Source organism: Manis pentadactyla, chromosome 3 (assembly GCF_030020395.1).
Source record: "Manis pentadactyla isolate mManPen7 chromosome 3, mManPen7.hap1, whole genome shotgun sequence".
Classification (NCBI taxonomy): domain Eukaryota; kingdom Metazoa; phylum Chordata; class Mammalia; order Pholidota; family Manidae; genus Manis; species Manis pentadactyla.
Window position 1 is genome coordinate 114,216,760 of NC_080021.1, and position 15,524 is coordinate 114,232,283.

The 15,524-nt window shown below is 42.6% G+C and overlaps 1 protein-coding gene across 1 annotated transcript in view; it reads right to left on the minus strand.

Annotated features, from left to right (window-relative positions):
- ODAD2 (outer dynein arm docking complex subunit 2) overlaps window positions 1-15,524 on the minus strand; it is a 168,783-nt gene that overhangs the window by 28,691 nt on the left and 124,568 nt on the right. The window contains 2 exon segments of the mRNA XM_057498332.1: window positions 13,263-13,484; window positions 14,749-14,937. Of these exon segments, the coding sequence (XP_057354315.1) occupies window positions 13,263-13,484; window positions 14,749-14,937 (411 nt within the window).

Here is a 15,524-nt window from a genome sequence, read left to right on the forward strand (position 1 = left end):
GTATATTTTCCTCTGATCTCAAAACATTAATAACCAATATATGGGGATGGAGTAGGGTGGAATCACCTCTTTTCACAAATAGCTATCAATCTTCAACCATTTGAAGGAGTAATTTGCTAAAATGGAAATTCAAAAGTATATAAAATTATCTTTAAAAAGATTATATAAAGCCATAGCCCATCTCCACATAGATTAACTTAGAGTAGAAACTAAAAGATAATTCCCCATGGAAAAGTCTTTAAATAAATTTAAACAATAAACTAGAAAGCAAGTCAGTTAAGTGATTAAAATTCAGAACAAAAAATATTTATCCAAGTTTTATATTTGAATTCTCATCTGGCATGAAAGCAATAAAGTAAAAGTAATTAATAACTACTAAAACCAATTATACATATACCACTGAGCCAGCAATTCTGCTCCTCTTTATACAACCAACCTCAGTCAGTGCTCATGTCCATCTAAGTCTTGCCAAGAATGCTATAGCAACACTATTTTTAACAGACCTACTTATTCTTACTCATCCTCATGCAGAGGATTCTAATAAAACTTTCATGTTCAAATTATCCATTCATATATGTCTCAGAATGTTGTGTAAATACTGTATAATTTGTAAACAATGTCTACAGTTATATGTAAAGTTACATATTATATATTCTTTAGAGCAAATTAGGACCTAGTAGCTAAAATAATCTAGAAAACAGTATCTGGAATAAAGTAGAAACTGGTGTAATAGTTTTAAAAAAAGATTGAAGCCACTTATTGTGGAGTTTTCAATCTCAGTAATAAAATAGAAACAGATTATGTGCATACAAACTTGTGCATAATATCCTGAGGGTTAGGAGAAGATCATGCTGAATCAATAATAATTTATGAATCATTCCAGTAATCTATATAAATATGTAAAGTTTGCATACAATTGTAGTGGGTGCTTCCCAGGATAACTGAGCATAAAAGCAACTGGCTGATGAAGAGGATATCTGCATATTCACGACAACTTGAGAGGTAACTATATAATTAATTAAGAAAACTACTAGTTCCTCAGGTTCCAGGATATTAGAAAAAAGGGTGTCCTCTTGAAATCTGAAGTCAACAACGTCAGGACAAATAGAAAGTTGCTTTGTACTGAAAGTAGAAGACTCAAGGACTTTTGTGTCTAATTAGTGGTTTGGGATAATGTGAAGTATTTAAGAAGGACTTAGAAAAGTTATAGGGACTACATGTTCTGATGTCAAATCAGGAATTTTAGCAATTTATATAAAACTTTATAATGGGATAAAAATTGAATGACAGTTATGTATTTAACATACATTTAATATCCATATAAATCAACTTTGTAGAAAATATTAAAATGATGCCTAATTTGAATAACTAATAAAGGCAATCATGGAAGGGATATTTCAGTATCATTTGACTCCTTTCTCTAAGTTTAAGTGTACTCCTTATTCAATGTTTCTCAGACTTTACTGTGGATACAAATTGTCTGGGAATCTTGTGAAAATGCAGATTCTGCATTTTAACAAGACCTCAAATGTTCATCAACACATGAAAGGATAAACCAATGGTGATAGAGCCAATGGAATACTACTCAGCAATAAAAGAGTGAGCTATTGATACATGGATGGATATGAAGATAATTAAACAATGAAAGAAGCTAAACAAAAACTGAGTACCTAATGTATGAGCCCATTTATGTTAAATTCTAGAAAATGCAAACTAATCTATATTGCCAGCGAGCAGGTCACTGGTTGTTGTCCCAGAGCAGAATAGGGGAGAGGGTTTATAAAGGAGTACCAGGAAGCTTTGGAGAGGTCATTAACTTGACTTGTTAATGGCTTCGTGGGTATCTGTGTGTGTGTGTGTGTGTGTGTGTGTGTGTCTGTGTCTGTGTCTATGTCTGTGTCAAAACTTATCAAATCATCCACTTTAAATTTATTGTGCATATGTATGTCAGTTATGACTTAATATAGCTATTACATTTTTTAAGTTAAATAAAAATGAAATAAGAAAAACATTTGACAGTGGGTATAATATTAGAGTTAAACATGATAAACTAAAACCTCACTTACTGGAACCCTTAGGCAATATAAATTTCTTTCTCACTTTAAGGGAAAAATGCAAATAACAAGAAAAAAGTCAATCAGAAACAAGTCTGTATAATGACTCTATATGTCACATCATAATATACTCAGGATACCTAACAGTCCTACTAAGTAATTTAATAGCATATTGCCAAGTGGGCTATCCTCAGTGCTTCAGGGTGTAAGGCTGGAGGCACCGGAGGGAGGGGTGAGCACGTCGGACACTGATGACATGTCAAAGTCCCTGGCTGCTGCCCCCTCCCAACCTGAAAAATGTGCCTTAGGCTAGCCAGTCCTCACACCACTGTAAATCTAAGCTCTGCCTCCCCCTACCTTCTTTAAAAACTCACTGCCTGCCCTGCTGGGCGTGATTTCTCCAGCCTGTATTTGTGCAGACTGGTGAACCTTGCCCCGGATTGCGCTAAAATAAACCGCCTGGCCTTTTATTGCCTCTCGTCACCTGCTTAATTTGATTAGAATTTATCTTACATTTGGTGCTGAAAAAACCTGGGAAGGGGCGTGAGCGCGGGGCCCCAACCAACCATTGGCGGCCCTGCCCCCTCCTTCCCCGACCTGGGACCTCAGCCTGCTCTCCGCTGCGTGGACTATTTTCCGGTGAGTCTCTCAGTTTCCTGGTCTGTTTCCCTTCCTAACTCCGTTTTCACCTGGTCCATTTGAAATCGTAGCTACGTCCAGGTTGGGGCATCTGGCCCCTGGGCATCCGGCCCATCTGCTGCAGGCATCTGGGATACCCGCCCCTGGCCTGTGATGGGGGAGACGTCCTGGGTTTAGTTGGGGAGTGGCCCAGACATGGGGAACCAGCCCTCAAAAGCAGAGGCTTAGACCCCACTGCGGTGTCTCATTTCTAATCTGGCTGCTCTATATTTGTCCCGGGAAGTTCGCAAACGGAAGTTAGTCTTCCTTTGCTCTGAGGCCGGGCCTCAGTATCCCTTGGACAATCAATCTTGCTGGCCCCCTGAGGGAACTTTCGATTTTGGCCTCCTCACCAACTTGACTAATTATTGCCACCAGAGCGGAGAGTGGGGTAAATCTCATATGTGCAGGCTTTTTGGACTCTGCGCACCCACTCACACCTGTGTGTTAAGTGTACTCCTTCCCAAGTTTTGTTGGCCCAGGACTCCGCCAAGGACTGCCAACCTCTACCCCTCCTATTACTGGGAGGCTCTTCTCTGACGGGCTCAGCGGAGGATCTTGGCTATCCCTCTTCCCGCTCCTCCAGGCCCACCGTGGGGGCCAGCTCCCTTCCTCAATGTTCATGTCCTCACTCCTCCTCCTCCTCTCCCTCTCTGCCATCTTGTTCCTCTTCTCATCCTGCCTCTCCGCCATTTTGTTCCTCTTCTCTTCCGGTCACGCCACCATCTTGCCCCACAGGTGCCGACTCTACTTCAGAAAAAACGGATAAACCCCCCCCATATCCTAGTCCCCGGCCTTCAAGTTCCGCATCGATTCCCACGTTGTATCCCCCACTGCCAGTGTCGCCTCCTCCGTCCCCTCCTTCAAACCCATCACTGTCCTATTCACCACAGCTGGTGCCCAAGTGGTCTAGCCCTCCCGTAACCCGCTCTAAGTCACAGCGGTCTCATGCTCATGTGATGGCTCCTCTGAGGGAGGTGGCAGGGGCTGAGGGGGTGGTGCAGGTTCATGTTCCCTTTTCCCTGGCGAACTTGTCCCAAGTGGAACAGCGATTGGGGTCCTTCTCCTCCAACCCCATAATGTGTGCTAAACAGTTTAATAAGTATCACACTCAAGCTTACAAGCTCACCTGCACGATGTACATGTAGTCCTCCAATCCGCTCTAACCCCGGAGGAATATGACCATGTCACAGTGGCAGCACAGCACTGTGCCAATGAGGCCCACGCCACAGATGAACAGGAACCTATGGGCAGAGAGGCTGTTCCTCTACAAGAGCCCCTATGGGATTATAATTCTCCCGAGGGTGAGGCGTGCCGGGATCGCATGGTTCGCTACTTGTTGGCGGGTATGAAGTCAACCACCCAAAAGGCTATCAATTATGATAAGCTTAGAGAGATTACCCAGAGGCCTGATGAAAACCAGTCAGAATTCCTCAAGTGCCTAAAAGAAACCCTAGGAGCTTTTACTAAGATTGACCCTGCCTCAGCGTTGGGTTCCTCTCTCCTGGCCATGCATTTTATAACTCAGTCAGCTCCTGACATCAGGTGCAAGCTTAAGAAGGCTGAGGATGGTCCCCAGACCCCTTGAGGAGACCTGATAGATATGGCATTCAAAGTTTTTCATGCCCGAGAGGACGAGAGCGAGAGGAGGTCAGCTGCCCGAATAGTGGAACAGACTCGCGCCATAACAGCTGCTCTGCGGCTGGCTTGTGGAGATCGTCAGGGTTTCCCTGAAGATCGACTCGAACCTCTGGGACCTTGCTTTCAGTGCGGCGAAGAAGGGCACTGGGCACAGAAGTGCCCCGACCCACACAGACCAACCAAACTGTGCCCCAGCTGTGGTAAGCGAGGTCATTGGAAAGTGGACTGTCCACTAGAGGGTAGTCCTCCTCCGGCAGCAGAGCCCCATGGGGGGTGAATGCCCTCAAAAGACTACCCTTCAGACCTGCTGGGCATCCTTGAAGATTGAAGACGCCTGGACTTGGACACCCCGATCAGCGAGGGTAGTGGGTAGCTGGTAGGCCCATCTCCTTCTTGGTGGACACAGGGGCTACCTACTCTGTTCTCCCCTCCTTTAAAGGGCCTTTATACCCTGCCAGAGTCTCCATAGTTAGAGTCATGGGAACCCTCTCCGGGCCTTTAGAGATGGGCCCAGTGGCCTGCACCTTTCAAAGCATCCCGTTTACCCATTCATTTCTCGTCATACCTTCCTGTCCTACCCCTCTGTTAGGACGGGATTTGCTCTATAAGTTAAGAGCCTCTATTTCCCTTTTTCCACCAACTTGAAAGCTTACAAGATGCCAGAAGTTCCCTCACTGCTTTGGTTGGCGAAGGGGAGTTGGACGTTGGAGACCTGAGTCTCCCAACTCCCTGGACTGCCGTCAATCCGGTCGTATGGGACATCTCCACCCCTGTAGTAGCAACCCACCACACCCTGGTTTTAATACACCTTAAAGGCCCATCCCGCTTCCCCTCTCGGCCTCAATTTCCTATTTCGCAGGCTCACCGAAGGGGACTACAGCCTATTGTTAATCGTCTGCTCTCGCAGGGGCTTTTAGTACCCACTAACTCTCCATGCAATACTCCCATCTTGCCAGTAAAAAAGTCTTCTGGAGCGTATCGCCTCGGTCAAGACCTCCGAATAATTAATGAGGCTGTTATCCCCTTACACCCAGTAGTGCCTAACCCATATACTCTTCTGTCTCAAGTCCCTTCCGGTACCTCTCATTTTACTGTACTGGACCTTAAAGATGCCCTTTTCACTATATCTCTCCACTCAGACTCGCAGCCGCTATTTGCCTTCACGTGGGAAGACCCTGACACCCGTCGATCTAGACAACTGACCTGGACAGTTCTACCTCAAGGTTTTAGAGATAGCCCCCACCTTTTTGGACAGGCTGTAGTGGAGGATCTCTCACAACACTCAACGGGTTAGAGTACTCTCCTCCAATACGTGGATGATCTTTTACTTTGCAGCCCCTCAAAGGAGGCCTCGGTCCTAGACATCACATCCCTTCTTGATTTCCTGGCAGACATGGGATACAGAGTATCCCCTGCCAAAGCACAGCTGTCTCTACCCCAGGTTACATACCTCAGGCTAGCTCTAACTCCCACCACTAGAGCCCTAATGGCGGACCAAGTGGCTGTGATTAAAGCTCTCTTGCCACCTACTTCAGGAGCCGAGATACTATCCTTTCTAGGATTAGTAGGGTTTTTCAGACACTGGGTGCCTAACTTTGCCCTTCTGGCAGCTGCTACAGAGACCTCTACTGGGCTGCTAACTTCACCCACTGAAGTAGCTTCTGCTTTCAATCAGTTGCAAGATGTGTTGCTCTCATCCACCCCATTGATGCTCCCTGACTTAACTAAGCCCTTTACCCTATATACAGCAGAGAGGGCAGGGGTAGCAACTGGGGTGCTGGTACAGCCAGTAGGGCCAGGGTACCGTCGCATTGCCTTTCTCTCCAAACCGTTGGATGCCACCGCCAGAGGGTGGCAGCCTTGCCTCTGAGCCCTGGCAGCTGCGGGAAGTCTGGCCAGAGAAGCCCTGAAATTAACACTCCAACAGCCCATTACTGTGTATTCCCCACACCAGTTGCAAGATCTTTTGAGTCATAAATCCCTGGCCTCCTTGAGTCCTTCAAGAATACAGGAATTCCATCTTCTGTTTATTGAACATCCACAGGTAACCCTACAAGTCTCTCCACCCCTTAACCTAGCCTCCTTACTTACCGTCGGCGATCAGGCAGATCAGCCCACTCATTCCTGTGTAGAGATTGTAGAGGCCCTTAGAAAACCTAGAGAGGGCCTACAAGACGTGCCCCTTGAAGACCCTGACTTGACTTTTTTCGTGGACAGAAGTTTGGTGAAAGAGAGTGACGGGGTGCAAAGGGCAGCTTATGCAGTGGTGACTCTGTCACAAGTGATAGAAGCAAACCTACTCCCATCTGGAACCACCTCCCAGAAAGCCGAATTAGTGGCTCTTACCTGGGCGTTACAGCTGGCAGCCAGGAAGAAGGCCACAATTTATACCTACTCTAAATATGCCTTCCTAATTACACACACTCATGCTGCAATTTGGAAGGAAAGGGGTTTCCTCACCACCAAGGGAACCCCGATCATCAATGGCAGGGCTATCAGCCACCTGCTACAGGCCCTACAGGACCCCAAGGAGGTGGCCATCATGCATTGTAAAGGACATCAGACTGGAAATGATCCAGTAACCATGGGTAATGCATTGGCCCAACAGTTAACATCCGAGTCTAGCCTCTGTGCTGTTTCTTTCCCCCTCTCTATTGCCCCAGTACCCCAATGATGAACGGTGACTGCTTCTACATCAAGGGGGGACATTAGGAGATCAGGGATGGATATACCTCGGGGGACAAATTGCCCTCCCCTGAGCCTAAGGCAGAGATATCATAGCCAAAATTCATCAGTTTCTACACATTGGGCCGGAGGCCATGCACCGGTTTCTCTCCCCCATATTTGCCCCTTACGGTCTCCACAAAGCAATAGATCAGGTGCACCAGACCTGCACTACTTGTCATCGCGTCTCATCTCAAGGTGCTCTGAAGACCTGGATGGCCCTCCACCAGATGAGTGGAACGATCCCTGGACAGGACTGGCAGGTCGATTTCACCCATATGCCTAGGCATAAAAAACTCCGGTATTTACTAGTTCTGGTTGATACCTTTTCAGGCTGGATTGAGGCCTTCCCCACCTACTGAGAGACTGCATCAGTGATGGTGCGGGTGCAGGCAGAACACATCGTTCCTCGTTTCGGGCTCCCCACTTCACTCCAATCCGATAACGGACCTGCCTTCATCTCTCAGGTCACTCAGCTAACAGCCGAGGCTCTCAATATCACCTGGAACCTCCATATACCCCATCATCCCCAATCGTTGGGTAAGGTCAAAAGGGCTAACGGTCTCTTAAAGAACCAACTAACTAAGCTGTCTCTGGAAGTAAAGCTCTCGTGGCCTGATCTTCTCCCTATCGCTCTCGCTTGGTTGTGTGCTATCTCCTGGGGACTGACTGGCCTAAGCGCATTTGAGCTAATGTATGGCAGGCCCTTCTTACTGAACACAAGCCTGCCCGCTGCCTCTCCTCCTTTGGCCTCCTACCTTCCTTACTTTTCACTGTTGAGACATCTTCTCAGGGAACACGCAGACCAGCTCCTACCCCAACCTACGTCGTCCAGCAACCCAGAAAATGCAGTGATCCTTCAGCCAGGAGACGAGGTACTTTTAAGAGAACTGCAGCCTCGATTGCTCCAACCATGGTGGACCGGACCATACACGGTGATCCTTGCCATTCCCACAGCTGCCAAATTATTGGGACACTCCCTGTGGTACCACATCTCCAGGCTCAAATGAGCGCCCAGTCATGATAAGTGGAAGTCTAGTGAGACGGAGCCTCTCCGTTTGTGCCTTACTCGCATTAGTGCTAGCCACAACGACCCATCCAGCTCCAGAAAACTGGGTCTGTAACATGTGCATTAAATCGGGTAAACTCCAACTCCACCAATTAGTCCCCAAGACATGTTACTTAAAAAAAAAATACCTTGCCAGCAGGGAGACCAATTATACTGGGTTGCTATAATGTTGAGAGATTTCAAAACTAGCTGTCCAGGAGGAGTTGGCACGGCCATTTGCTGGGCACAAAACCCACCCTGAATTCTCAGAGATACCCCCTTGTCCCGCTCAATGTTCGTCTTTCCACTCTTTCATCCAGGCTGCCTGCTATGAACAAGCCTCAGTCTGTCTCTCCTCCCTCGGAAGACAGTACTGGATAGGACAAAGCCTGGGTAGCTACAACAATGCCTAGCAGAACTATCTCACATCGCAGTAAACCAAATGCTGTTACACCAGTACTCGCTGCTTCCCTCCAAGCCTCCTCCAGCCTCCCACCAGCCTTAACCCTACCCACATTGCCCCTCCTCAGCCAGAAGTAGCCAGATCTAGTCGGCGCCCATTATAACCAAAAGGCTGGAATGTAAGGCTGGAGGCACCGGAGGAAGGGGTGAGCACATCAGACAGTGATGACATGTCAAAGTCCCCGGCTGCTGCCCCCTCCCAACCTGAAAAATGTGCCTTAGGCTAGCCAATCCTCGCGCTGCTGTAAATCTATGCTCTGCCTCCCTCTACTTTCTTTAAAAACTCACTGCCTGCCCTGCTGGGCACGACTTCTCCAGCCTGTATTTGTGCAGACTGGTGAACCTCGCCCAGGATTGCACTCAAATAAACTGCCTGGCCTTTTGTTGCCTCTCGTCGCCTGCTTATTTCGGTTAGAATTTATCTTACACAGGGAATATCAGGAATGTGAGGAAAGTACTCAAAACTACAAAGTTATATTAACAGCTTTAATTAACAGAAAATATTTGACCAAACATTAAGTATGTAGACTACGTATAGACCCTGACAGTTCCTGGGTGATCTCAGTCCCTAAAGCCCATTTACTTGACTCAAAAGCATTAGTGACTTTCTTTTTTTTTTTTCCTATGCCAGCCTTCAAGAGCTATGGGGTGTGTTTGCTTCTAGATTCATCTTTGGTTCTCTGGAATGCCATTTTATGTACTGCGTCCGGAAGCAGCCAAGACAACCCTTTCAGTTCTGCCCACACTGAGCTGCCCTCCCCTCACTCTGCCACTGCTGGACCCGCTTCTGCTTGTATTTTCTTCAATCTCTTCAATTTCCTGCCTTCCAGAAAGTTACAGGCCATAATGTAGCCTTCACCTGCCTGGTATGGACATTTGAAAAATAAGTCCAATGTCACCATGCAGAAGGGAGTTTAATGCCTTTTATGGATGCTCATCATCTCTCTATTTGATCACTTTTTCTGTCTTAGGAAAGGGCTTGTCCTGCTCAGCTTTTCCTGCAACTCCTTTTCCTCTTTGTATTACTTTCCTATGTTTGGGTTTGTTACAGTTAGCCAATAACTTTGGGATATCTCCTAGACTAGACTTCTCATATTTTCAGCATAGATGCTAACAGCTCTGCATCCATGTTCACAAGATTATATAATGATACAAGACCCTGGGCTGTTACTTTTGAGAAATAAGTCTGTGTAAAATCATAAAGAAGATAAGGATTTAATTATTCCTATCACATTGTATCAACCAGATCAGGGGATTTATTAGTTCATGTATAAGAGATTTTTACCTGGAAAGGATCTAACTAACACAGGGATTGTTTTTCAACCATAATGGAGTCAGGAAGTTCTTTTTGACTGCTTAGCAGAATTTAAACACAAACCCTTTGGAAATTCACTTTTCCTTTGGCTTCTGGAATTCCTGGTTAACCTGTTAACTTCTTGAGTTTATTTTGCTCCCAGGCTTCCCTAAATTCTGCTAAAATCATCTTATCCACTCTTGTTTGTGGCTTAATATCTCTCTTCCTAAATCTTCTCTCTCCTGTCTCTAGACCTGTGCTGTCCAATAAGAAAACTGCTAGCCACTAGTGAGAATGAAATGTGGCCAGTCCAAAACACAGATTTTGAAAACTTAATAAAAAATAAGTAAAATATTAATATTTTCATATTGATTATATCTTGAAATAATATCATTTTGGATATATTGGGTTGAAATACATTGCTAAAATGAATTTTAACTTTTTTTAAATCTTAAATTCTGGCTACTAGAAAATTTAACATTACATATGTATCTTACGTTACATTTCTACTGGACAGCACTGCTCTTGACCTAAAATTCAAATGAGCAATTGAACAGAACACATTAGAAACTGGACTCAATCTAGTCCATACTCTCAAGCTTGCTCCTTCACTGTTACAGAATAAACATTATTGCCATGAGACAGGTACATTGCATAACATCAGCCACTGCTGTTGAAGAAGCTAGGACAGAGAAGCTAACTCTAGAATAAATTACTTATGAACAAGGTCACAGATGACTCTGGCAATTGTCAAAGGGCCTGTTAGCATTGCTCCTGGGCACCTGCAACAGGAGTTCATAGGACGGCAAAATGACAGCATGAGCGTTTGACTAGAAAGGTGCAGCAGCAATTAGGAACAAAACAGCAAGAATTTGTTAACACAGTGGATAAAGTTTATGTGCATTTGGAGTCAGAAAGGTTGGCAGTTTACACATTGTGACACATTTGTGGCAGGTACTGTAACCTCCCTAATGTGCCAAATATTTTCTTGCATTATATTGGTGAATAAAATAAAATCTTCCTCTTCATCTAGTCAAAATCCTGGAGTCACTTTTGACTCAACCCTTTCCTTTATTCCCCGTATACAAACTACCAAACCTCATTTATTCTACCAAAAGCAAGTATACCACATCCACATTTTTTGTCCTCCTTAAAGAAAAGGGAGACACAGAAAAGGGAGACACAGGTCCATATGCTCCCCCCATGGTCCCGAGAGGGAGAGTCCCCCCCAAGGAAGGCTTGTCTCTACAGCATGGCAGTAAAATAAAAAACAATGTCCTGCTCTTTACAGTCATTCTCCAGGAGAAACAGCAGGTAGTTAGGAATGCAAAGAGGTGAGACAGAGAAGCCTTCTAGGTACATTGAGATGACCCAGGAAAGGGTCTAGAGCACAAGGAACCTAATTTTTTTTTTGCTTTTCTCTGCCCCCTCCTAATCATTTTTATTGCCTTCTTCTTCTAATACAAATAAGCTGTGTAGGTGGCAGAACACTGTTTCATCACTTCACACAGCAGGCTACCATTCATAAACGATTTTGGATCATCTATTGACTTGCATTAGAAGAAATACTTGAGAGTTGCGTATACAGCTGGCATTATGCCAATTAAGCCATAACATGTAAGACTTATTAAATTTTAAAACTTTGAGCAGCCTAGAAATTCTCTTCTTAAATTAACCAGCGATTGTCTAAGCATATGTTATATGTCAGACACTTAACCAGGCTACTTAAATTTTCTAGCTCCATTTTTTAAAAAGCTGTGTATTTATGGTATGTAAGATTATGCAAGTCCTGTTCAAAATAGGATATATAGTTTTAAATTAGAAATGTCTTCTTTTCTGAAGTGCGAACATAATGATATAGAAGTGATGACATTTTTTAATTGTTCTTTAGCAACTTGAAGTTAACATTCTGATTTTTTTTTATAATTTACTTTGAAAAATTAGTGCTTAGCTTAAAAGGGCTTTTGTGCCAACTTTTTGCTTGATGAAACTAATTTGGCCTAAGTTCTGTGCTGTAAAAACAGATTTATAATGGAAAGGTTGACACATTTAAATGTAAATTGGGTTTAATTTCAGAAAAATTAACATCATATTCTTAACTATAATAAGATTGAAAGATAAAATCTTTGCCTCAAGAAACTACCAGTTGGCATTTTAAGAGTCTTATTCATAAGATGTTTCACATTTGGCATATATAAATTTAACTAGACATGATTAACTGGAGATTTTATTAACTCTTGTCTGAAAGATCAGGCCACTTTGGGGCCTACATTTCAAATGTCAACGCATCTGGTTTCATAGGCTCCAAACTGAGGTAATAGATAGTAAAATTATATTGTACAAGGAAACAAGCTATAGAAAAGAACTAACTTTTTTTATTAGGGTATCATTGATATACACTCTTATGAAGGTTTCACATGAAAAACAATGTGGTTACTACATTCACCTGTATTATCGAGTCCCACCCATACCCCATTGCAATCACTGTCCATCAGTGTAGTAAGAAGCCACAGAGTCCCCACTTGTCTTCTCTGTGCTACACTGTCTTCCCCATGATCCCCCCACACCATGTGTGCCAATCATAATATCCCTCAATCCCCTTCTCCCTCCCTCCCCATCCGCCCTCCCCCACACCTCCCCTCCCCCTTGGTAACTGCTAGTCTCTTCTTGGAGTCTGTAAGTCTGCTGCTGTTTTGTAGAAAATAGAAAATAACTAACATCTTAAAATCAATTTTTCCTAATACATATGAGCTGCTCATGTATTAAGTACTTTTATATTTATTGTCATCAAAATATTCCATTCATAGAAGGTCTAGGTGGTTTCTAATGTATAGATATATTAAAGTCTATGTGTAGAAACTCTCCTACTTGTATATTGGTTAAAGGCAAAGAAAATCTGATGCATAGATTTTTTTTTTGAAAACAATGTATCTTTGACTTGGTCTCTTGCTATTATGGTTAAGACTGTCAAACTATAGTTGCTGTTTCAGTCAGAACCTTTGCTGTTTAGTTGGTGCCTATATTTTATACTGAAGAGCTAGGTAAATAATAAATTAAATAGAATTATGAATACCACTGATTATTCATGTGCTGTACATTTTCTTTAATCAAATTCCAAAGTGTGGAATGATTACTTACTTGACTGAGTATATTTTATAGTCTTTGATTTAGAAAAAGTCTATGCCCATGCAACTTTTCTGCAGCATAAACCATAACAACATATGGGTCAACTGTAGCTATGAACCCAACAAGTAGGCAGTTTTTGTGTGCAAAAACCCCACTTTAGTAAGACCTTAATGTTACTTGTTTCTTTTCAGCTTATATTTACCTATTTTGGAATTGCAAAGTCAATCAACTGTACCTTTACCACGCCATTCTCATGCATGGTGATGCAGTTGTCGGCATCTTCTGACAGCTGATACAAGGCTTGAGCTGTTGCTCGATGTACATTGGTGTCATTTGATTTCAGGTAACGCACTAGCAGAGCCACTGCTTTGTGCTCACCAAAGGCCACTCTATTTCTGCCCCACATACAGCAGCGTGAAATAGCTTCTGCTAGATGACGCCTCAGTTTATCATTAGTCTGCACAAAGGAAACAAGTTGTGGTATGTGCACTATAATGATCCTGTGAAATCATGTTTATATGCTAGATGTTTTGTACACACTAAGATGCCACTGAGTCAAGAAAGAAGGGTCTTAGCTGGCTACTCAAGTGGTGTCTTAAAGAAAATTGGTATTTTGGTGGGTCATCAACAGACCAAGGTTTGTTCCTGACTTCTTTTTATGAACTGAATGCAGTCAGTGCACTCAAAGTTGATCAGGTTCTAGCATTAGTTATTTACTTGAGGCTAGATTTCCTTTTGAGTAATTCTACATACAACAAAGAATTACAGATCAGCAACTGGTTTAGTAAAAACATAATTAAGGAATATTGGACATTCTTAAGGGAGCATTTCACTTAACTGGGATAAGTGGATTACCTCTACTTCTACACCTTCTACATCAGTAATACACCTTGGTTCTCAAGAAGAAGTGCAGCAAACGATGCTGTGTTTTGAGTCTGCCATTTTCCTCTCCATATTCTTCATACAGACTTTACCCTTCTTTTTGTATGCAATTACTTCCCATAGGTATAACTGAATAGGATATAGTTTTCTGTTTATTAATTATACTGCTCCCTTGATTCAGGCAACAACCTGGTGTCCTTAACTGAATCTGTCAGATATTCCTAGGAACTCAGTATTAGACTGGCCCTTAAAAGTCTTCTAAACCAAGCATCTTTCCAATGATTTTATTTCTGTTCTATGACTTTTCTGCCAAGTAGGAGTCTGAACTATGCTCAAATACCTCTGATCATGGTGAAGTCATTATCTCTCAAGGCTGCTTATTCTATCTGGCATAATTCTGGACAGACTGCAGTGATTGCCAAAGTCTTACTGCTCAAGAATATCATCAATCCAAGCTTGGTAAGCTAGAGGAGGTACATTTAACTTCTAAAGTTGGCATGGACAGTTATCTTAAGGAGGATGATGATGATGATGGTAATGAAGATGATAGTTAACACTTCTAAAATAACATTTATATTTGATGCCACTTTACTTGCCAGTGACAAATGAAAAGCAGCCTCTATTTTACAAGGATCTTACATATTAACACTGTACAATTTAAAATACACTTTCACATTTACTAGTCTCAGATAAATGAGTTGACCAAAATCTCATACCTCATAAGTCATGGATATTAAACTTGAATCCAAGTCTCTGGATTTTAAGCTAATTGTTTTTGCCACTACACTATGCTATCTTATGACAATACGCATTTAAAAATGAAAAGATGTGTTACTTACTGTATTTGCTAGTTTGGACAATAAAGGGACAACTCCATGATCTGTTATAACAGCTAAATTTTCTTGATCGTTTGCTATATTGGTAATAGCAGCACATACACTCGCCAAAACTTCTTTATTATCTGATTTCAGTAAATTGACAACAAGTTCCAAACCACCAACAAAGGAACGAACCATTTCTCCAGAATCCTAGAAAATGATAAAAATAAAGATATCAAAAACAACCTTATAATTAGTATTTTTTAGAAAGCAGTATATAATGATAAGGCTGTGAGGCACACCTTTGACATGAAATACAAGTTCAGTTTATTTCTATACTATATGTAACTTCTATGTAGGTAAGTTTGAAGTATTTTAGTATATTTGTTGAACTACTATTATGTAAGAGTCACTATGCTAATTACTGGGGATGCAGATATTAGAAAAATATAGTTGAGCTTTATTATTTGCAGTAGTTATGTCCTATAAAGTCATCATAAAAACTGAATTAGTGAATAGTGAACTATTGCTCCTAGGGGAAATATAGGATTAGGTTCCTGCAAGCCTCTAATCAACATTTTCATCAACTAATACATAACCTTGTTTTATGTACTTTTCTGTTTAAAGACATCTTATTTCATATACTATACATTCATTAACAATGAACACATGGACAACACACCATAAGTCATGCCCAAAGAAAACTTATCTAACTGCATGCATTTTCTCTGTAAGGCACATCACAGCCTTCTTGCACTTAGGGTCACTAGGTAATAATTCAATACTAGACTCATGTG